The sequence below is a fragment of the Bufo bufo genome, chromosome 6, assembly GCF_905171765.1.
Source record: "Bufo bufo chromosome 6, aBufBuf1.1, whole genome shotgun sequence".
Lineage (NCBI taxonomy): Eukaryota > Metazoa > Chordata > Amphibia > Anura > Bufonidae > Bufo > Bufo bufo.
The window spans coordinates 50,212,021-50,237,396 of record NC_053394.1 but is presented as its reverse complement, the minus strand read 5'-3'; the positions used below and the strand labels follow the sequence as shown (position 1 = coordinate 50,237,396).

The following is a 25,376-nucleotide window of genomic DNA, read 5'->3' as shown; positions in this document are numbered from 1 at the left end:
GGCCTATGCAATCTGAAAGCGGAGCGAATGATCGTCACTACAAACATTTGTCCCTATTCAGTTTGCATATTGTTGACAGCACATCCACTGTTTTTATGGGGAGACGTGCTGCCGACCAGCAAGCATTCTTATGGCAGCACAAAAGATCTGATCATTTGGCTCATTAGTCTGCTGATTGCTACCCTGTTCACACTGAGCAGTGAAATCGTGAAGTTGACATCACATAATGCTTTGTGAAATTATTGTCATGTTTAGACTACGATATGGGCCACCACTTTTAACAGTCCTGGGACCCTAAGCAATAAGTATGAGATCCTTAGGTCAATTTTAATCTTTGGAAGGGGCAGGTTCGACGTTTACAATTTGCTCCTTGTTATTACTATTGATGACCTATCCTCAGAACTGGTCATCAATATCAGATCAGAGGGGTCCGACTCCTGGCACCCCGCTGATCAGATGTTAGAAGAGGCTGCTGCACTTCATGAGCACTTAGGCCACTTTCTAGACATGTGATGTCACCGTACATCAGTCATGCGGCCTAGTTGAAGCTCAGTCCCATTCAAGTCAATGAGGCTGAGCTGCAATACCAAGCACAGCCACTATATAATGTATGGCGCTGTGCTTGGAAAGCTGCTGGGAGGCTTTCTGAAACGGCTGATTGGCAGACGTGCTGGGAGTCGGACCCCTGCCGTTCTATTATTGATGACCAAATATCAAATTCCCGGAGAACTCTTAATAAACCCAAATTCTTGAAGTGATTATCCTAAAAAAAAAAAAAATCTGTAGTCATGCACACTATTATTTTATCTATAATACTACAAAAACACTGATGTCCAGTGTAATTTTCAACTTTCTACATGCCCCTCTCTAAAGCTCTGGTGTCTTCACTTTCTGTGGGTGGGCAGCAGCTTGTAGCATGTGACCATCATGCACCTGCATCTCCCAGGAGTAATTTCTTGGACGTGGGTATGCAAATGAGCTCTGCCTGTCTAATGCTACCAGATGTAAGATGGCTATCCTATAATCAGGGTTCAACCTTTTAAAAAGGCCTAGCATTAAAGGCAGGGCTTAAGAGTTCATTTGCATACCCTCTTCCCAGAATTCCAGAGGAGCGTTTTCTGGCCTATAATACGCCTCATGCGCTCTCTATAAGGAGATAACGTATTCCCCAAGTAACCCCTTTTCCTGTCTTCCTCTCAGATTCCAATAATAAATGGCACTATGATCTGTAATTCCCTACAATTTCCCTATAATGTCCCCCAAAATGCCCGGGCCCCTCATACTGGTTATCCTTACCCCACTCCCCAGCGCGAGGATTAAAACACCTGGCAACGAGTGACGCTAGGAAGGCCTCTTCTGTCTGCCCGACCCGTGGTCGCTGGATGTTTTGATCCGCGCGATGGGGAGATGCAGTGGCGGCTGTGCGGGAATCAGAAGCAACGCTGGTGCTGGGGAGGCATTATAGGGGTTGAATAACCCCTTTAAGAGATTACTACTCTCAGTGGACAGGGAAAGGAAGCATGAAAGCTGCTGAGCATGTCAGTCCACCAATGAATGCTGGAGAAGGTGGACAAGAAGGTTAAACAGCAGGGGGCGCTACCAGAGAGGAAAATGTAATGTACATAAAAAATTAATTAAAAAAATGATATTTTTATTGCATATATATTGCAGTAATACTTCATTTGAAATATCATTCATTGCATAGGAATACATTTCATAGGGCTAACCCCTATAACATTCTGATCAACTGGTTTCAAAAAGTTACAACTTAATTCATGCACTTTGAATTTTAATAGGAAGTCTGAATAAGAACATCTCCAACCCCTTTACATTTATGCCAGGGATGCCCAACCTGTAGCCCTCAAGCTGTTGCAAAATTACAAATTCCATCATGTCTGGACAGCCTACAGCCATCAGAGCATGCTGAGAGTTGTAGTTTTGCAACAGCTGGAGGGCCACAGGTTGGGCATCCCTGATCTATGCGACTACTCAATGTTTCCAGCTCTTCTACAGCAGAAAAGGAGAACTGCCAAAAACAACCGCCGCGACTTTGGCTTGTCGAGGGCGTATTACATTTCATGTTCTATGCATGGGATGTGCTAATCAGACATATTTCGTAATTTATCCAACATGCTACCCTTATGAATGAATTCCTTCACTCCTCATTCAGCAGCCTAGAGGAACACAATAAACGCCGCCAAATTGAAGGTTTCTATTAGTGAGTACATGACCGCAGGGGAGAAATCTATTACCGTGCCGAAAATAATGCGAGACTGTAGGGGGTCAGAAATTGACTGACATCGCTGTGTACAAGCATTATTAAGACGCACAAAGAATGGCTTGTGCCTGGAAGCCAACGGCACATTGTCATTCAGTAAATGAAAAGGCACGATTATGAGATGTTGTTGTCAATATCGGAGACAAATCTTTTCTTGCTCCAAATAATACAGCTGTAAAATGTCTGTCGGTAAGAAGCACATGTGATTAGGAAGCATTAACCCTTCCGTACATGTAGGACTTAATAGTGTGTGAAATACAGCCGGGGTAGCCACCAGAAATACTCAATATGTTGAATATTGACATATTAGATATTAAAGGGGTTATTGATTGATGATTTATGTAAAAAAAAAAAAAAAAAAAAATCGGACATTATAAATCGTACAGGACAATATCTTTCTAACAAAGCTAGAACCAGCCCTGTGCGCAAATAGATCCAGAGATCTCCCCATTCATTGCTCTTAGTACTTTTCAGGCCGGCAGCTCAGGGGCGTGTACTTTCTGCTGCAGCTCTCTTCCTATCACAGCTCAGGGGCGTGTACTTTCTGCTGCAGCTCTCTCCCTATCACAGCTCAGGGGCATGTCCTTTGTGCTGCAGCTTACTCGCTATCACAGCTCGGAGGTGTGCCCTTTCTGCTGCAGCTCTCTCCTTATCACAGCTCAGGGGATGTGTAGCTTTCCTGTAACTGCCACAGCTTCTTACAGAAAATATGGCTGGTGGAAGTTGAATATTTAAACTGGGCACACTCGACCACCTAAGTGAGGTGGACAAGAAATAAGGAAGAGAACAAACAGTAGGTGGCGCTATACGGATACAGGTTATTGAATAGCTCACTGGCTATGCTAATTTTTTTAATTACATGCAATCACAAAAATATTCAGATCCAGGTGCTGGTTTAAAAAATGTTGAATATGTTTCATGGCACAACCCCTTTAATGTTTAGCATCTACAGGTGTAGGTATCACTAGTGATAATGTATTTAAAAAGACATGGGGGGGGTGAGATTTATCAAAAGTGGAGTAGTTGCTGAAAACCAATCAGATTTCAGCTTTCACGATACAAAGGTTGTAAACCGAAAATGAATACTTGCAATACTTTTGATAAATCTCACCCTTAGAGCCTTGTGAGACTGTCCAATGTTGGGTAGGACACGCACTGATGGACAACGAACATGTCTATCTGTGCCTGTTTGCATCGACTTAGTCTTTGTTCACAAAAAAAAACAACAAAAAAAAAAACGCCCTTCCCCCCCAAGAACTGGTGGAGCCATTACCATGGCTCTAGTAATAAATGAAACCATGATGCTAGTGTGAACAGAGCCTAGTCTCGGAATTAAAAGGGTTTGCCAGACTCAATAGCGATGGCCTATCCTCAGGACAGGTCATTGATATCAGATCAGTAGGGTCTGACACCCGTAACCCACGCCGGTGCCAGAAACACCCCACTGTGCAGTGTCCATACACAGGTACTGCACTTGAACAGGAGCATGAGCTGCAGTACTGGAGAATGACCACTACACAGCGTATGGAGCTGTTCAGCCCTATACACAGTCTACATCCTGGCACTGCGGTAGGCGGTAACAGCTGATCGGCATGGGTGTCAGACACCCACAGATCTGATATTGATGATCTATTCATAGGATAGATCATAAATATCTATAATATAGAAAACTCATTTAAACCTATCTGACCCACTGATACTTGTTGCCCTTTAGCCCCTTCATCTTCACTACACAATGAGACTCCTGAAAGATCATCCAAGAGGACGCCTATCTGGTCAAGTATGGGTCCAGATGCATTGAGACCCGTTAGCAGGCAGATTGACCTATTGCTAAGGAGTATAGCAGTAGATCACAAGTCTGGGGTTATGTACGGAAACTAATGTTGGGAGAACGTCCATGGAGATCAAGCACCTTCATACTGCACTGGTCTGAGGAGATGCTGTGGTCCATCAATACTTGATATACATTTAATGTAGAGAAATGAAACCTAGATGTCACTGAATCATTAGAGGGACTGGGTTGTTATCCAGCTGGCTCCATTGCAGCTGAAGTGATTTAACTACTGGCCACTCAGGCAGCCGGCTTTTGCAGCTCAACGTGGAAGTGATTAAGGTCTTATGGAGCTAGTGATATCCTGCCCCGCACAATTAATCCTTTTAACCCTGGAAGCGGTTTCCAAAGCAGGGTCACTGCATGCTTCACAAGCGTTAATAAGGTCTGTAACTCATCAACGCTACCATTTCATCTCTGTAAAGCATCTTCTTACTCATGCACCGCGTTTTGTTGCATCACCCCCTCCGGAAAAAAAAAAAGAAAAAAAAAAAAAAATAGCAATACACAGGCTTTTCTGTTGTCAGGCATGCCATGAAGAATTCACGTTTAGGTGGCCATACACAAAAGTTGATCAAAACAGACGATTTCAACCAAAATGAACATTCGTCGGTTGAAATTTAACAACGAACCATCCTTTTAGCTGACCATGATCTCGTCTGAAAGAAGTTGGCCGTGATTAATACTTTCGGCTGATAGTTGGACGAAAGATCTTTTGATAAAAAATAAAAAAAAGATATTTCCTAGAAAGAACGTTCCCAGAAAGATCTTTTGTCCATCGCCCGCTTTTATTGAACATGTATGGGCAGATTGATCAATTGTAATGTCCAATATGGACTAAAATGTGTCTGGCTGTGTCCGCGAATCAGATAATTGTTCAACCAACTTCTATCTGATGTGTATGGTCACTTTTTCTTAGAGTTTTATGGCTCGCTACATCCTATGAGTTGTACAGTGTCATACACAGGTGTCCTAGAGTGCATGTGGCTCTAATGCCTTTAGTAATCCCACAATATATTTTATGTTCTAAAGCTGGCCATACACGTTTGATACATCATTCGACTGAAAGCTATGCCTCCCGATATTTCCCTACATATCCATGCTCAGCTGATGTGGTGATTTTGGAGAGGGGAGAAAGACCCTGCCAAAAGGATGGGTGATAGCATCCAACGTGTTCGATCCTTATCTCACTTGACATCAGTTGTCCAGGGAGAGTTGGAGGGGGGGGGGGGGGCGTCTTACGGGTTTGCGCAATAAACATATAATATGTATGACCAGTGCAACACTCGTACAATGGGGTCACCTGAAATGGCAATGTCTACGAGCTACTTTATGCACCTCAGATTTCACTTTGAACATCACCCACAAAAAAATTTAGATTTTGCACTTGATTTCTCCCCTTTCACCTTTTTTTTAATCTAGATGTTTTTACCTACATTGAAAGACAAGACGTGGCACTCTTATCTATTTTGGACCGTGGTGCTTGTTGTGGTGGCTTCCCAGCCAGAATCATACATTGAAGAGATAAACAACAGCACTCAGTAAAGAACAAAAGTTCTTTACTGAGTGCTGTTGTTTATCTCTTCAATTTACCTACATTGAAACAGGGCAACAGTAGCATTCTTCAAAGTCAAAAAGTAAAGAAAAAAAAATTCTCTCCTGCCGTAGTTCAAGCAAATGTACTGGTAGAAAATGTAATGATTGAGAAGGGAAATGCCACAAAATACTTTTAGGGCTCTTTCACACTTGCGTTGTTTTGTTCCGGCATAGAGTTCCGTCGTCGGGGCTCTATGCCGGAAGAATCCTGATCAGTTTTATCCCAATGCATTCTGAATGGAGAGAAATCCGTTCAGGATGCATCAGGATGTCTTCAGTTCCGGACCGGAACGTTTCTTGGCCGGAGAAAATACCGCAGCATGCTGCTCTTTTTGCTCCGGCCAAAAATCCTGAACACTTGCCGCAAGGCCGGATCCGCAATTAATGCCCATTGAAAGGCATTAATCCGGATCCGGCCTTAAGCTAAACGTCGTTTCGGCGCATTACCGGATCCGACGTTTAGCTTTTTCTGAATGGTTACCATGGCTGCAAGGACGCTAAAGTCCTGTTTGCCATGGTAAAGTGTAGTGGGGAGCAGTATACTTACCGTCCGTGCGGCTCCCGGGGCGCTTCAGAGTGACGTCAGGGCGCCCCACACGCATGGATGACGTGATCGCATGGCACGTGATCCATGCGCATGGATCGCTCTGACGTCACTCTGAAGCGCCCCGGGAGCCGCACGGACTGTAAGTATACTGCTCCCCACTACTACTACAGCAACCAGGACTTTAATAGCGTCCTGGCTGCCATAGTAACACTGAACGCATTTTGAAGACAGATCCGTCTTTAAATGCTTTCAGTTCACTTGCGTTGTTACGGATCCGGCGGGCACCTCCGGCAAATGGAGTACACGACGGATCCGGACAACGCAAGTGTGAAAGAGGCCTTAGGCCCTCAATTTTTACAATTCAGTGGCATGGTGTTGGTGGCACTTTAATAACAAAAAAAAAAAAAAGAAGAAAAATACAGGATAAACAAAACATGTGATGAGCGAAGTGAGCTTCGGATCCTAGATCCAAAGTCGCTTTACTCAAAACTTCGGTTGAATGCTGTACGGAAATCCCTCTCCATACAGCATTAAAATGTACAGCCCCCGACGAGGTGATGTGAGTTATTCCCAAAGTCTTGCAAGACTTTGGCGAATAACTTTCGTATTTGATTTTTCTACTGAAAAAAAAACATATTAAAACTTGGATCCGAACTCTGATTCGGTTCTGAGGTATCAGTCGGAACCAAAGCAGAGTTCAGATGCAAGTTTTAAAATGATTATTCAGTTTTAAAAATCAAATCTTGCAGTTGTTCATCCAAGTCTCGTAAGACTTCGGGAATAACTGACTTTGCCTCGTCGGAGGCCGTACATTTTAATGATGTACGGAGACATGGTAGGATCATCAACTATGTTACTACGCTACTGAAATAGTCTGAAATAAGTGAGCTTCGAGCTCTAAATAGACGCACTCATGACCAAAACGGGCCTTACACAAAGCTGACCATCTAATGTGTATGGCGTCCTCCAGACTCTCCATCGAAGATTGATGTTGGGTGAGATACGAATCATGAATCTGGGATTTCAACTGCCCAATGCCTCTCCCCATTTACTGAGAAACACTTCACATCTAACTCATGTATGGCCAGCTTGAGATGGTCATTTTCCCCTCATTCCAACTAAGGTCCACTTATGAAGACCACATTGAAAACCAACCAAACCTTGGGCGGCAAGGGGAAATTCCTGATTCTGTTTCTCATTCCGTGTTCTTACAAGGAATCTCTGATCCTTCCGGAAGGGTTCTGCAGAATAGTGACAGTGAAGTATTATAGACTTGTCAAAGAAAGCGAAACAGCTACTGTTCCCTCGACAGGACCCTTGTCTTGGCCAAGGACACTTTAACGTACATATCACCACTTGAATGCCCAGCCCTCCTCCCCCTTCATCTTAAGAACCAAAACTATAAAACAATAAAAGCTAACAGCCTGTCGGGAAATACATACCATTACCTTAAAAAATTATATAAAATAACCCATGGATTAGGAAAACAGGTCAGAAAAGCTTCTTAATCGTCATCTATCACAATGACTGTCATCTAGGTGATGAATGGCAGGTGTGGTAGAGGCAGACTATAGCATCCATTGAGCGAGGGACAGGGGCTGCTGGTACTGCTGTCATCCTTTTGTCATGCCGTGCCAGCTGAGGCTTGCAGCTGCCAGTTGCTGCCACGCAAGGAATAAAACATACACTTCCAACAATCACAACAGCATCGCCGAGTTGATTGACTGTGATATTAATTAGATTAATGACGCTCAGCGCTGTTGAGAAAAAACACTAGATAATTGTATTTAATTTGTGTACGTTTTAATTACGTTGTGGAGCTTGTAGGACGCTGCATGTGAATGGGAAGAAGGGCTGTAAATTCCTACAGGGAATTATAAAAAAAACATTCTTAATTTTTAAACGTGTCATCTTTAACATCGAGCCGCCCCCCCTCCGGGGACCCCTGCCTGCCGATAACAGTAATCTTTAGCTGTAGCCACAAATTAAACGCCGTCTTTATGGCCACATGCTGCTGCTGCTTCCCCTTGGGGGCTAGGAACGTGCCAGCCTTATAACAATTCATTTACTCAAGCCTCCTCCCTGCCATACTCCCTTCTCAGATGATGGAGGTAGAAACAATTGCATCATTTAATTTACTATTGCAACAAGGATATGGCTCATTGGCCCCTCGTTGTTTTGAAGATGGATTTAATTAACCTCCAATGAATCTTGCCAGCAAAGCGTGGCAGCCCGGGGCTGCAATCAGATATGTCACAAGTGCTGCTGAAAAGGAGGGTAATCAGCACTAAACCTGGCGCAAGGTTGTGATTAAAATCCTTGGCCCATGAATAAATTAGGCAAACACGAGTACAATGGGACATAAACAGAGGTGTTAAATCACGGCAAAAGGCTTGCCACGTTAGCCGAAAAGGACATCTTGTTGTAATCCGATGATGTTAACAGATCAAGACTCATCTGGTTTACAGTGGCGGATACAGTAATTGAAAAATGAAATGCATATAAAGCTGTCATGCTTAACCCTTCAAAGGACAAGCAGAGTGCACTATTCACAGGTGACCAGGAAAGTGGATGGTGGTGGTGGTCGGGGGGTGTCTATGGTAGGGACTGCCATCGTCAAGTGTATTTCCAGCTATTTTATTCAACATTTCTTCATTTTCATTAATTGCATGTCTTGCCATATTGCATAGCTATTCTCTGCCTGACTTCTACTCCTATAAAAACAAATGTAACTATGAATTAATACTAATACTCAAGGACAGCATTTCCAACAAAAGGTGCAGCTTGACGTCCTGCTCGGGGATAACTTGCACCTGAACCTCTCTGATGGCAGCTTCGTGGTTGAGGACACAGTGGGATATCTTACCCATGTCTTCTGCCTCGCTCACAGCCAGTGCCGATGGACTCACTCCCCACAAGCGGGTGGTGGGTACTGTTCTGCAGACAGAGGTGGAACCTTGTCTGCGATTCTCACTGCATTGGCCAATGCATTTTTGAGGGTTGGCGAAGACAGGCTGTGTGGCCCTCTCCATCCGGGGGGCGTTGCGTGGCCCTCTCCATCCGGGGGGCGCTGCGTGGCCCTCTCCATCCGGGGGGGCGCTGCGTGGCCCTCTCCATCCGGGGGGCGCTGCGTGGCCCTCTCCATCCGGGGGGCGCTGCGTGGCCCTCTCCATCCGGGGGGCGCTGCGTGGCCCTCTCCCTCCGGGGGGCGCTGCGTGGCCCTCTCCATCCGGGGGGCGCTGCGTGGCCCTCTCCATTCGGGGGGCGCTGCGTGGCCCTCTCCATCCGGGGGGGTGCTGCGTGGCCCTCTCCATCCGGGGGGGTGCTGCGTGGCCCTCTCCATCATGGCCCTCTCCATCCGGGGGGCGCTGCGTGGCCCTCTCCATCATGGCCCTCTCCATCCGGGGGGCGCTGCGTGGCCCTCTCCATCCGGGCGCTGCGTGGCCCATCGTTTTGGCACTTTACTAAAATATTTATCTGGATATGGTTTTACATTCCCCAGCTAATGAGAATCATGCCCAGAAATCTACTCCAGTCACCATGGCTCAGATGCAATGTTCATGGCATCCAATGGACCAGGGGATGATTTATTTCCCATTGATTAAATAAACCTCGGCATGAATCTGTTGAGACCTGAGGCAAACAAAGGCACAGTATGGGCTCACAACTTCTATTGGTGCCATATTATGGTTCCTCTGGGTGCTGCTCTTCAATGGGGTGGTGCTAGTCCTGATTGTAATCAAACCCACTTCCCTTGATTAACACCCCACTTGGCTTGTGACATGAGTGATCGTTATGCTGAGGGGGACATCTATCCAAGGACTGTGTGTGATCACTGCCCGGATGACAGCTGGAGGGCAGCATGTAGCGGTATTATGTCACTTTCTCGTCCCTAGTAAAACTGCTGGGGGCATATCTAAAAAAGGTAACATCACGGCAGAAGTTTCAAGTCTATGAACACCTTCGGTGCCAATTCTTTTTTTAATGACTATTTTACTCATTTAGGGCTAAAAATTATTTTTTTCAGTTTTTCACGCAATAACTTCATAAATTAATTTGTACTGTAAAAAAACAATTTCCCGAACTCATCGGAGCCAATACATTCTATTTTTTTTTTTTAGCTCAAAATAAGTAAAATGCAATAATGAAAAATTGCTCCCAAGGTGTCCATAGCCTTTAAAGGGGTTGTCCCATGACAAAACCTTACGCTCTAAGTGCCTGATTGTCAGGGATCTGAAAACTGAAGCCCCTACCAATCATGAGAACAGGACCCTGTGTCCCCCTTTTGAACAGAGTGGTGGTCATGCGTGTGCAGTGCCGCTCCATCCAAATTTATGAGATTGCTGGAGATAGTAGAGTACAAGTAATTGGCTATCTCCATTAGTCCTACAGAGTTGAAAGAAGAGGGAACACAGGTCCCCTGTTCTCGTGATTGGCAGGGGCCCCACATATCACACTTATTCCCGACCCTGTGAACACGTATAGGATAACCCCCTTTAAAACATGTACATGAGGCTAGTAACACACACAGATATATATATATATATACACACACACACACACACACACACACTACAACTAAAAAAATAAAGCCTTACATTAATTCTGAAAAAGGGAAAAATAACAGTAAAATATCTTGTATATACACATCAGGTTAACAAGAGGGCCAAATGAATTACAGAGTGAAGACCTCGCTTCAGGGGCCCTGGACAGTAATCAGGAGTCATTCATTGTAATGTAAATGGGACTACAAATGCAAGTGACAGAGGAATGTACAGAATTGTGTATGGTGCTAATAATCCCATTAATGTCACAATAGCCTAGAGGAGAAAAGAAGGCGACAGACTGAGCACCATTTGCTGCAGACAAGCAATGACTGAACGCTGAATGAAATCTGCAGAGTCTGGTGAGGTGCGAGCTCTACAGAGACATCAGCAGGTGAATCAATGAACCTGACCTAAAGAGGAGCCGTCACCTGTCCTGACATGTCTGTTAGGGCGCATGCACACGGCCGTAGTTCTGGTCCGCATCAGAGTCAAGTTTTTTGTGGATCGGATGCAAACCCATTCAACTCAATGGGGCCGCAAAAGATGTGGACAGCACACTGTGTGCTATCCGTATGTCCATTCCGTGGTCCCGCAAAAAAATAGAACAAGCCCTATTCTTGTCTGTTTTTCAGACAAGGATAAGACATTTCTGGAGGAGTGAAATAAATAAATAAAGTGGTATGCTCTCAGCTGGTATCCGTGTTTTGTTAATCCACAATTTGCGCACTGCAAAAACGGATAGGGTTGTGTGGAGGAACCTTCATTGGAACTACTTGCATCCGCCATGTAATAATTCTGGAGCACTATTTCTTACAGCTCTGTGTTGTGCCATTCCTCTATTAGGGCACTTTCACACTAGTGTTTTTCTTTTCCGGCATAGAGTTCAGTCACAGGGCCTCTATGCCGGAAAAGAACTGATCAGGCATATCCCCATTCATTCTGAATGGAGAGCAATCCGTTCAGGATGCATCAGGATGCATCAGGATGTCTTCAGTTCAGTCATTTTGACTGTTCAGGACGGAGATAATACCGCAGCATGCTGCAGTATTATCTCCAGGCCAAAATACGGAACACTTGCCGGAATGCCAGATCCGGCATTTTTTTTTCCATAGGAAGTATTAGTGCCGGATACGGCATTCAAAATACCGCAATGCCGGATTCAAAAATGTGAAACAAATAAATGCCGGATCCGTTTTTTCTGGATGACACCGGAAAGACGGATCCGGCATTTCAATGCATTTTTCTGACTGATCCTGATCAGTCTTACAAATGCCATCGGTTGGCATACGTTTTGACGGATCCGGCAGGCAGTCCCGGCGATGGAACTGCCTGCCGGAATCCTCTGCTGCAAGTGTCAAAGTAGCCTTACTACTGTGAGAAGTTTATGAATATTGCAGACTGCTGGCAATTCAAAGGTTCAACTGGGTGTTACCAGATGGGGAAGGGGTGGTGTCCCTGCAGAATCTGACACCAGCTGAACTAATTGGACAGTGTCAGATTGTGCAAAGAGACACCCCCCCCTCCTCCTCCCAACCGGTAACAGCCAGATGAATCTTTATTGCAGACTGCTGGCAATTTATTCATAAACTTCTAGTAGGAATAATAGAGCAACGGCTCAACATAGAGTCATGCTCCAGTGGTATGGGAAGTGCAAGTAGTTACTAGATCAGACACGTCAGCAGAGGTGACAGCTCCTCTTTAAATACCTCTATGAACAGGTCTTGCTCAGGACATGATCCACTAAAAAGAACAGCCAAACATGCTTGCATGCTGGGAATTGTAGTTTCACAGCAGCTAGAGTGCCGAAGGTTACCGACCCCTGTACTAAGGCCTTGCTCATTCAACCTGGAAAGAAATCTAGCCCCCCAAAAAATATTCCACGATACTGAACATATCAATCATGTAGCCTGGTTCTCACAAAGACATGGGAAAGGAGCAGCTAAGAGCGCTGCAACGCTGAGGCTTCTTACACATTTGCAAATTAAGGTCGCGACCCTACCTTTGCCCTAATACTTATAGCTGCAACTTTACAGTAATGTTTTCGACTTAAGGGAGCACACTTCCCTTTAACAAAGAGTCACTACTTAAAGGGAAAAAACAAAACATACACTTGATGGAAATATTTCCAAGAAAGGCTCAGGACAGGGAATGAGCCTGTGTGGTCCCCAACAGACTCAGTGGGAAGCAGGCAATATAAGTTGTTCCTACGCAGTGATTGACAGTCAGTCATTGATATGGTCACCGGCAGGGAGATGTTGCTATATTTCACTCACGCCGCCTCCTCCCCTAATTCCACACAACAATAGAGACCTGACAAATACTCCAAGTCTGTATTCACGGGAAGCAGAATCTGCTCCTAAATAGGTGACCCAAGAGCATTTGTGAAAATCATTGTTGCCGCTGCAGCCTCTTCTGCTGAGCTACTAAACAATAAAAGGACGCAATAAAAAGAAAAAAAAGAAACTTAAAACCAAAACCTACAATGTATCTAACAATAATGACGGAAAACAGCAGGTCAATTCTTTGGGCAGTTTTGTGCGAATTTTACCCTATTTAACACAAGGGTGAGATCTGCAGGCAAAATGGCATCAAATCCGTACCAAAAACTGCAAGTAGCACATGCGGGTTTTGGTGTAGAAATGCACAGAAATCTGTAGATTTCACCAAAAACCACGTGACTTGCGGTTTTTTGTGCGGATTTGATGTGGTTTTGCTGCAGATCTCACACTTGAGTTGCAAAGGGTCAATTCTGCACAAAAAAATAAAAAATAAAAAAATAAAAAAAATCGCCCCACGTAAGCTGCAGAAGAAAAAAGCAAAGTGTATACGAGATTTGTCTATTCTTATTTACTTGGCTGGTACTGTATTATGCTGCAGTTTTTCCCCATGAGAATTTGCGCAGAAAAAACCTTGCGTGATCGGCAACGTGTCAGGTAGCCTAAAGGGTATGACCACTGTAAATACATTGCAGTACCTATTTTATATCGGTCCAGATGTGCAGAAGGTTTTGTTGTCCGGATGTCACTAGAAACGGTCCACAAGCTCATCAGTGACATCTCTAAAGGTCACTTTACACTGGCTGAGCAATGAGCATCGGCCAGATAATCGCTAACGAGCAGCTGTGCTAACGTTCGTTAGCGATTATCTGCCGATGTAAAGGTGCCGCCACTTACCTAACTGGGTAATACACTGCTCAAAAAAATAAAGGGAACACAAAAATAACACATCCTAGATCTGAGTTAATTAAATATTCTTCTGAAATACTTTGTTCTTTACATAGTTGAATGTGCTGACACCAAAATCACACAAAAATAAAAAAATGGAAATCAAATTTTTCAACCCATGGAGGTCTGGATTTGGAGTCACACTCAAAATTAAAGTGGAAAAACACACTACAGGCTGATCCAACTTTGATGTAATGTCCTTAAAACAAGTCAAAATGAGGCTCAGTAGTGTGTGTGGCCTCCACGTGCCTGTATGACCTCCCTACAACGCCTGTGCATGCTCCTGATGAGGTGGCGGACGGTCTCCTGAGGGATCTCCTCCCAGACTTGGAGTAAAGCATCTACCAACTCCTGGACAGTCTGTGGTGCAACGTGACGTTGGTGGACAGAGCGAGACATGATGTCCCAGATGTGCTCAATTGGATTCAGGTCTGGGGAACGGGCGGGCCAGTCCATAGCATCAATGCCTTCGTCTTGCAGGTACTACTGACACACTCCAGCCACATGAGGTCTAGCATTGTCTTGCATTAGGAGGAACCCAGGGCCAACCGCACCAGCATATGGTCTCACAAGGGGTCTGAGGATCTCATCTCGGTACCTAATGGCAGTCCGGCTACCTCTGGCGAGCACATGGAGGGCTGTGCGGCCCTCCAAAGAAATGCCACCCCACACCATTACTGACCCAATGCCAAACCGGTCATGCTGGAGGATGTTGCAGGCAGCAGAACGTTCTCCACGGCGTCTCCAGACTCTGTCACGTCTGACACATGTGCTCAGTGTGAACCTGCTTTCATCTGTGAAGAGCACAGGGCGCCAGTGGCGAATTTGCCAATCTTGGTGTTCTCTGGCAAATGCCAAACGTCCTGCACGGTGTTGGGCTGTAAGCACAACCCCCACCTGTGGACGTCGGGCCCTCATATCACCCTCATGGAGTCTGTTTCTGACCGTTTGAGCAGACACATGCACATTTGTGGCCTGCTGGAGGTCATTTTGAAGTTCTGGCAGTGCTCCTCCTGTTCCTCCTTGCACAAAGGCGGAGGTAGCGGTCCTGCTGCTGGGTTGTTGCCCTCCTACGGCCTCCTCCACGTCTCCTGATGTACTGGCCTGTCTCCTGGTAGCGCCTCCATGCTCTGGACACTATGCTGACAGACACAGCAAACCTTCTTGCCACAGCTCGCATTGATGTGCCATCCTGGATAAGCTGCACTACCTGAGCCACTTGTGTGGGTTGTAGACTCCGTCTCATGCTACCACTAGAGTAAAAGCACTGCCAGCATTCAAAAGTGACCAAAACATCAGCCAGGAAGCATAGGAACTGAGAAGTGGTCTGTGTTCACCACCTGCAGAACCACTCCTTTATTGGGGGTGTCTTGCTAATTGCCTATAATTTCCACCTTTTTGTTTATCCCATTTGCACAACAGCATGTGAAATTGATTGTCACTCAGTGTTTCTTCCTAAGTGGACAGTTTGATTTCACAGAAGTGTGATTGACTTGGAGTTACATTGTGTTGTTTAAGTGTTCCCTTTATTTTTTTGAGCAGTGTATGATCGTAATCATCATTTGCCGGCAGCAGATCAAGCGGTCTTAACAGCCTCTGCTGCTGGCAAACAAGGACTCTGTATGGGGATGAGTGATGGCATTAGAAATCACTCCTCCCCATACTGTGGAGGCGATCGCTGCATGTAAATGCAGAAGTCTCCTTCACCGACAACCAGGCAATGGTTCCTTCCCAACAATCACCTGCTAAATCTATAGGTGTAAAGTGGCGTTTACAGCTAGATTCTCCTACAGTGCACAGATGACACTTTATAAAGTGCTAATCACTTTAGTGCAGGACACTAAACCAGCAGGGCATGCCGAGAGATGTTAGCTCTAAAGCCTGCAGAAATCCAAATTTAAACCTCTCACCAGTTCTGCTGCTTAGTAAGTGCTGGTGCACCCTCAGACCGCTGTTTGGTAGGGCATGCTCACACTGTATTGTCAGTGCTGAAGATAAATTGATGAAGACTCCATTTCTGGATTCCTTGTGGGATGCGTTTTTTAATTCCAACTTTTTTTCCACACATTTTTTGATGTGGTTTTTCATTCTGCCCATTTCAATGGGAATTCAGGATGCAGAATCCACTTCAAGAATAGACATCACTGCTTTTTTTTGGCAAAGCAAAACCGCAAGTAGGAAAAAAAAGCACCACATGAATTTACATTCGATTCAATGGAGATGAATTGCATGCGTTTTCGGCGTGTTTTGGGCACAGAGTCCACCTCAAAATCCACTCTGAACGTACCCTTAGGATAGCTGCACAAAGTCTGAAGTGATTTCAAAAGGACATTCTACTTCCTGCGGGGTCCACTTTTGACTTTGTTACCATGTAATGTACTTTATTTACCCTGTGCGGGAGCGTAATTTAGTAGGGAAGGACGGTTAAAATAGATTCCCCCCGCTACAGGACCCTGTATTAACGGTTTTTGGTGGTGGTGGAGATAATGGGGGTTATACAGTAATAAAATCCCAGTTCTTCCACGTAAACCACATTGTAGGTGGTGCCACTACGCTGTGGACCGCAGTGATCGAGTGGTGGATTACACACCATATAGATGGTCACAGCTCAGTGATTATGCCACTTTCACTCCCAAAGGTCATCCACCTAATAAATTAGTCTATATAATTGTAAGAGGGGTTAATTTTTATATTGGATATAGTAATAAAGTTTCGTTATTTTACCGTCCATCCCTGTTCAGTTAACCTATTTAGTGAGTGACCATAAACATATCTACTGTTGGTTTTTCCGTTATCTGTGCGGGAGCTGGAGGAAAACTGAACTCTTAACCGCAATAAAAAAGGCCTACAGGTTCAGTTTCCCCAACATCTCTCCATCAGCCACATTTGGCGTGAATAGACTGATAATTGGGTGTCTAAACAGAACAGAAAATACTCATTTATTAAGACTGGTGCTCTCCTACACTAGTCCTGGTCCCCTGTGCGCAGGAGTAAGACCCCTTTCACACAAGTGAGTTTTCCACTGAATCGTGACCCATTTATTTCAATGGGTCTGTGTACATGAGCGTTTTTTTCCCCCCACGCATCAGTTCTGCATTGCGTAAAAAACACAGCATGTTCTATATTCAGCGTTTTTCACGCAGCCCTTGCCCCATAGAAGTAAATTGGGCTTCCGGGGAAAACGCATTGCTTCCAGAAGCAAGTGCAGATGCAATGCGTTTTTCACTGATGGTTACTAGGAGATGTTGTTTGTAAACCTTCAGTTTTTTATCACGCGCGTGAAAAACGCATCGCACCTGTGCGGAAAAAACTGAACAACTGAACACAATCGCAGACAAAACTGACTGAACTCGCTTGCAAAATGGTGGAAGTTTCACTGAACGTACCCAGACCTAATCCGTCACGCTCGTGTGAAAGAGGCCTAAGATGCACCTAAATTATTAAGACGCAGATGCCTTTCAGTAAATTGAGTTCAAATTATAGAGGACCTTTCATCTGGCAAAACATTGTGCACTAAATGTCATGATCAGTACAGCGGCGCCCAGGGATCTCCCTGCACTTACTATTATCCCTGGGCGCCGCTCCGTTCTCCTGCTATGCCCTCCGGTATGTTGGGTCACTTGGTTATAGTAGGAGGAGACTGCCTTTGTTCTCCTGGGCGTCTCCTTCTCCCAGGCTGTGAGCTCTGCGATTGGCCAGCACTACAGCCTGGGAGAAGGAGACGCCCCCAGCAGAACAAGGGCAGACTCCGCCTACTATAACCAAGTCCCCGAACATACCGGAGGACATACCAGGAGAACGGAGCGGCGCCCAGGGATAATAGTAAGTGCAGGGAGATCCCTGGGCGCCGCTGTAAAGATCATGACACTTTGTGCACAATGTTTCGCCAGATGAAAGGTCCTCCAAGTCCAGCCGGCACCCGATTCACCTGACAATTTGCACCGGGAAGGAGCGTGCTCCACATCAATTGTATAGAAGGATCTCAGCAACGATATCACTTCAAAATGTATTCATTCATTTCATATTCTTGCAATATATATCAAATATTGACTCGTTTCGGCAAACAGCCTTTTTAATTGACTGAGAAAGGCGGTTTGCCGAAACGCGTCAATATTTGAGATATATTGCAAGATGATTAAATAAATGAATACATTTTGAAGTGGTCTCAGTAAATTAGGTGCATCTCTGACAATCCATGCGACAAACTCAAACCTACGCCAGTCAGTTTCTGGCATAAATTATATTAAACCCGGCAGAGACGTGATAGGCTCAGCCCCCTGCCCCTTTCTCACTACTTTTTAAAGTTGTTCAAAATGTTGCAAATCATGATGCAAGTATGGGCATGTGCCATAAGTTGCCACTTTTCTAACGTCACACTAGTGACGTAAATCCCTTGATGAATGCATGGCAGTCATTTTTACGCTTTGCTAGAAAAAAAATTGAGCGCATATTAATACAGTGCGACCAAAGATGGTCTTTTGGTTGTCTTTTGGCTGCAAAGAATAGCTGCCGTTTGTACCAGAGTCCCACAACTCCTCAAGTGGCATCTCGAGAACTTTATTCTTAGAACACCTACATTTCTTTTTGACAAAGAAACACTGTAAAAGGCATGGCCAAGCGCTCTGCGGGCTAAAAGGTGACTCTATTCAATGACTAAACGACCACTTGGTCTGCAATGAAGGATGATTTACAGTAAGCTAATGACTTACACGCCAGCATTGTCCAAAATGGCCATAAACAAGGCACAAAAACTACGAAGCAGCAGAGCAAACACAGCTGTTGTAGCGGTGATTAGGAGAATAATGAGGCTCGGCTACAGGTACGCTATCTTCACGGCTGCAGGGTAGACACCAATTACAGAGGTGTAAAAGACCCAGCAATTGATTAGGTGTGCAGGGAAACAGAGCAATGTGCAGCCAGCGAGTCGTGTGTTTTTCACCATTTAAGGAAAAAAAAAACAAAAAAAAACAGAAAGACGGAAAGTAAATTAGGCTACTTTCACACTGGCGTTTTGGCTTTCCGTTTGCGAGATCCGTTCAGGGCTCTCACAAGCGGTCCAAAACGGATCAGTTTTGCCCTAATGCATTCTGAATGGAAAAGGATCCGCTCAGAAGGCATCAGTTTGCCTCCGATCAGTCTCCATTCCGCTTTGTCCGTCTGACGAAACGGAGCCAATCCGTCCCGGCACACAATGTAAGTCAATGGGGACGGATCCGTTTTCTATGACACAATCTGGCACAATAGAAAACTGATCCGTCCTCCATTGAATTTCAATGGTGTTCAAGACGGATCCGTCCTGGCTATGTTAAAGATAATACAAACGGATCCGTTCTGAACAGATGCAGACGGTTGTATTATCTGAACGGATCCATCCATGACGGATCTGCACCAAACGTGAGTGTGAAAGTAGCCTAACACAAAAATACCAGTATTCAGTACACATTCTACACAGAGAGTCGGGCATTAAAGGGTTTCTGTCACCCCATTAAACCGTTTTTTTTTTTATTCTTTAATAATAATCCCTATAGTGCGATCTCATGATACTTAATCAAATTAATAATTTTGGTTCAGTAGATTTTGATAAAAAACGATTTTTAAAATATGCTAATTACCTTGCTACCAGCAAGCATCCAGCGACGTCATCCAGACTCTCCGCCTCCTTCCAGCGATGCCGGCGTCTTCTCTTCCGGGTGTATGCGATGACGTCATCGACGCAGGCGCATTGAGGATAGAGCGGTCGAGCGAGCGGCCGCCTCTCAGTGCGCCTGCGCCGATTGAAGCCAGTGCGCCTGCGCCGTACCTGGCTTCAATCGGCGCAGGCGCACTGAGAGGCGGCCGCTCGCTCGACCGCTCTATCCTCAATGCGCCTGCGTCGATGACGTCATCGCATACACCCGGAAGAGAAGACGCCGGCATCGCTGGAAGGAGGCGGAGAGTCTGGATGACGTCGCTGGATGCTCGAATCAGGTAAGTATGTATGTACTAAGCATGCTGCCACAAAAACCACCAACGAAATGGGACTAAAAAACAATAAATAATTGTTATCAAAATTACAATTATTAACACTATACCACCAACGATTGAAGCCAGGTACGGCGCAGGCGCGAGATTTCAAATTCTAACAGCGCCAGCACAGAAGGATTCCCTTCCCTGGCCCTGTCAATCATATTGCCGAGGGGGCGTCATTACCAGAGGAGGATGCGGCTGCTACCAGCAAGTAGACGCCCTACTTGCTGGTAGCAAGGTAATTAGCATATTTTAAAAATAGTTTTTTATTAAAATCTACTGAACCAAAACTATTAATTTGATTATGTATCATGAGATCGCACTATAGGGATTATTATTAAAGAAAAAAAAAAAAAACGGTTTAATGGGGTGACAGAAACCCTTTAACAATCATATTCCGGTACATATAGTCTGGCATGGCCAAAAAAAAAAATATATATATAAAAAAGTTTGTAACTCAAGCCATGAGTGCCGAGGAGCACCACATAGATAACCGGCTGGAGAAGTGCACTGTGGTGCTGTATTTTTTTTTCATCTACTAAATTTAACTGGGAAATTACAGAAAAATCCTAGAGGGCAGAAAATAATGCTTTGTTGCGAATTTTCTGAAGCTGAATGTCTCCACTCATTTCAATTGGGGATGTAGTCTGCATAGAAATCCACCCTCAGCTTTCGTCTCCATTAGGAGAAACCCTGAGGAGCGTTGCCTGGCCTATAAGACTCCTCACGCCTACTAGGTGCTCTCCATACGGAGAAATAGTACCCTCCGGATGCTGACCAAGGCCTCTTACCTCGCTAAGGCCTGTTTCACACATGCGTTGTGGAATTCTGGTTTTGAGATCCGGCATAGGATCTCAAAACGAGGCCAAAATGGATCAGTTTTGCCCCCTTTCATTGCCAGTGGGGACAAAACTGATCAGGATGTTAGTGAAAAAAAATACGGCTGCAGCTCCCATTGACTTACAATGATTTTCATACCAGATCCGGTTTGTTGAGTTTTGATTTAATAAAACCAGATCCGGCCGAAACGGATACATCATGACGTAATAAAAGGCACGGATCAGTTTAATTCCAGTTTTGAGATCCTCTGCTGGATCTCAAAACTGGAAAAGCTACAATGCAAGTGTGAAACAGGCCTAAGGCTAGTTTTACACCTGAGGCAGCCCTTTGGCAGGCTGTTCTGGCAGGGAAGAGCTTGCCAGAGATACTGTCGCCTTCCCGTCGACCATATTGACTATAACTGGGTCCAACAGAGAACCAAACGCTACCTGGCAAATATGCCAAACATTGTCCGGACAAAAAACGCCACAGACAGCGATTTTTGTCTGGCGGATTCGGGGCACTCTGCTGGGTCAGCCGGACGCAGATATGAAACTAGCTTAAGGCAGTTTTCTCTGCTCTGCACTGATGATGGGCAATCTAAGTTATGCTTCAAGGCCTGTTTAAAAGGCTAAGCATTAACTACTGTATTTTTCGCCCCATAAGATGCACTCACCCCCCCCCCCCGCCCCCAAGGGGGGGGGAAAATGTCAATGCATCTTATGGGGAAAATACTAATGAGCGCTTCAATTATTAGTACCGGAGGACCAGGAAGCGGTGATTGCAGCGCTCCCTGGGCTCTGTACTTACCGCTTCCTGGCCTAGGGGCTGATCTATGGCTGGTGGCTAATTTAAAGCATGGGGGCTGATCTGAAGTCTGAATGGGGGTCTCATTTAAATTGGGGCTTTTATCTGAGGTCTGATTGGGAGTCATTTACTTTGGGGTCTGAGCTGAGGTCTAATGAAAAATATTTTTTCATGTTGTCCTCCTCTAAAACCTAGGTGCGTCTTATAGGGTGAAAATATGGTATTTTGGGGGAAGAGTTATCAAAATTGGTGTAAAGGAAAACTGGCTTAGTTACCCATAGCAACTAATCAGATTCCACCTTTCATTTTCCAAAGGAGCTCTGAAAAATAAAAGGTGGAATCTGATTGGTTGCTATGGGCAACTAAGCCAGTTCTAATTTACACCAGTGTAATAAATCTTTGTCTTTGTAACTCAATAGGAAAAAAATAGGCTAGAAACTAAAAAAAAGCTAGTAAAAAACACAGGTTTCCATAGATGCAGTGGTAGATGCATTTCCTAAAACTATTATAGTTTAATTACTATCAGCGGCCTAAACATACTTAGCAACGTTTGTGTTAGAAATATTAGGGCATCCAAAACCCCACCCCTGGGAACGTCCCATCTTCACCCTGGGAGAGCAGAAATTTGCTGGGACTGTGTCAGAAAATTAGGGACAGTCCCTGCAAATTCGGGACAGTTGGCAACTATGGCAGACCTTGCAGCTCCTGGGCCTTAATGCAAAAGGGCCCCCACCAACCATGTGCCATTTACAATATTGAGGCAGAGAGGCCTTGGTGCTCCCAAGGTTACTGGGGCCTGGGTGCGACTACTACCTCCGCCGCTGATTACTATAACACTCGAGTGTCATTCTTTGCGAGCTAGAAGGAGCCTCATGAGGTGGTGAAGATCACTGTAATGGAAACTTTCTATATTTCTTCACAAATGACTGAAATCAGGAGGATCAGGAACATTTTTGTACATGATTTTTAATAGACAAACCACATATACAGAAAATCATGACAGGCTTACCTCTACCACTGACTTTAAATCCAGTCGAAAATTAAAATCTCCAAAAACAAAGTAGGGAACCTTCTCAAATCGATGATCTGTAATACTGAAAAATGAAACCATGTCAGTCACAGTATTCTCTATTTAGCTGTTATGGGGTATAAGCCTAAATACAAAAGCATTTTTCACGAATATAAAATAGGACTATGAACAACTAAACACGACAAACCAGGGTTATGGTCGATATATGTACAGCTGTCCTATTAATCAGAAATCAATATATCCGCTGCAGAAACAACTCCATTGAGACATTAGGAAAATGAAAAGATCTGTAAAGAGAATGTCTACATTCTACATTTTTCAAATTACAACTCAGATCTGAATACTTTTGTAACTGCATGCATTAAAATTTGTGGTATAACTATTGAGCTATTCTATAAAATGTATCTGTATAGCGCTGTTGGTTCTATTCTCTGTCATTAACACCGCTGAGGTGGTCACACATGCTCAGTTGCATCCTTCAACTGCTACCAGTTGAAGGATATTAGAAAAATGTGACAAAGGGAGAGAGCTGCAGCAGAAAGGACATGCCTCCTGAGCTGTAATAGGGAGAGAGCTGCAGCAGAAAGGACATGCCTCCTGAGCTGTAATAGGGAGAGAGCTGCAGCAGAAAGGACATGCCTCCTGAGCTGTAATAGGGAGAGAGCTGCAGCGGAAAGGACATGCCTCCTGAGCTGTAATAGGGAGAGAGCTGCAGCAGAAAGGACATGCCTCCTGAGCTGTAATAGGGAGAGAGCTGCAGCAGAAAGGACATGCCTCCTGAGCTGTAATAGGGAGAGAGCTGCAGCAGAAAGGGCATGCCTCCTGAGCTGTAATAGGGAGAGAGCTGCAGCAGAAAGGACATGCCTCCTGAGCTGTAATAGGGAGAGAGCTGCAGCAGAAAGGACATGCCTCCTGAGCTGTAATAGGGAGAGAGCTGCAGCAGAAAGGACATGCCTCCTGAGCTGTAATAGGGAGAGAGCTACAGCAGAAAGGACATGCCTCCTGAGCTGTAATAGGGAGAGAGCTGCAGCAGAAAGGACATGCCTCCTGAGCTGTAATAGGGAGAGAGCTGCAGCTGAATGGACATGCCTCCTTGAAAAATATCAAGCAGAGAATTGGAGCAATGTATGGGGAGAGCTCTGGATCCATGTGAGGTGCAAGGCTGGTTGTAGAAAGAGATTGTCATGTACTATATGATGTCTAATGTTCATTTTTTTACATTAATCATAGAATAACTCCTTTAATCATCCTCTTCTGACAATTGTTAAAATTTCAGCTATTTCAGTGTTCTTATTCCTTCCTGTCTGGATAAGCAGCATTCCTAAACGGAAAATATGCCATGTTAAATAATGATAAATTATATATACACCGGTATGTATATAAATCAATCTATCCATCCAACCCTCTTAGCCATCTACTGTATATTATAAAAATCAATGTCTATTCCAACGTCTGAACAATTGGACACAAAATTTGGCACATAGGTACATCGGGTGATCGGGTATCTGGGAAGGTTTTCATAAAGGTCTCAGCTCTCTAGGACGGACTGTTCTTGAGAAATTCCCAAAAACACAAATATGACACCATCACATGATCCATATTAGCCAATAGAAGCTCGAAGCTATTTCACGTATTCCTGGATTCCGCAGCCATCTTTCTTCAATGTTATAGGTCACTGTTAAGGAGCGGAGCGCTGTGGAGGTCACAGTCAAGGGGGTTTTACTACAAAATCACAGTGAGATAAAGTTGTCACCGTGATTTTGTAGTAAAAAGATCAGAGAGGCACGGAGCATTATCAATCATGTTACTGCTCCATGTCTCTGCTGTCTGGAGCGGGGCTTGGCTGTCTTTCACGCAGCGGATTACCCGCACGGCATCCACTCGTGTGAAAGAGCCCTAAGGGTAAATTCACAAGTGGCAGATTTGTGGTTAAAAAAAAAATAATTAATCTGCAACTGAAAATCGGTTCCATTTATTATTGGAATGGAATTGTTTTGGTGGCAAGGACGTGGAAATCTGCGAGCCCCATTCTGATCAATGGGAAGGCCACAAAAATATCTGCAATCTCTTACATGTGGATTCACTTTCAGGGTCGTTCCGTTGCAGCATTTTTAGGAAAAATCGCATTGCAGTTTTTCATGCAGATTTTTTATTTTTTTTTTAGCCAAAGGTTAATCTAGCAGGAAGAATTCGTGTAAGTCCTTCCTTAACAGTTCCCAATTCTGTTGAATCGACTTCTGGCTAATCGTTTAGCTACATGGTGTCATGCGTCGCTCAACACAAAAATAAGTGCGACTTGTCTGCAACTTGTTGTCACTTGACTATTTTTGAACTGCGATTTTGCTGTGAAAACACAAGCAAATCGCAAGGGAGTTGGGTGTGACATTAAAATCAATAGAGTAAAATTTGCCCGCATGTCTAGATTTTCAGCGACTGTGGCAATTATTACTTGAAATGTTGCCCAACACACATTTTTGTTGCCAAAACTTTTAGGCTCACAAAACTGCAGGAAAGAAAACTGACCCAGATTGACTAATCGTAAGGATGGTGTAAGCTTAGACCAGCTGTCCAGATCCGCTCCAGATTTATTACAACCCCATTCACACTACAATCTGACCACCTTCCGCTAAGCTCTGCCTAGTATGTCAGAAAAAGTGTAGAAACCCTCTATGTGCCAAACAGTCACTATTT

General features: G+C 44.6%; 1 protein-coding gene across 1 annotated transcript in view; it reads right to left on the bottom strand.

Annotated features, from left to right (window-relative positions):
* The window catches only part of INPP5A (inositol polyphosphate-5-phosphatase A), a 439,951-nt gene that overhangs the window by 98,906 nt on the left and 315,669 nt on the right, over positions 1 to 25,376 (bottom strand). Inside the window, exon 9 of the mRNA XM_040439018.1 lies at positions 22,665 to 22,749. Within this exon, the coding sequence (XP_040294952.1) occupies positions 22,665 to 22,749 (85 nt within the window). The remainder of the gene's footprint in view (positions 1 to 22,664; positions 22,750 to 25,376) is intronic.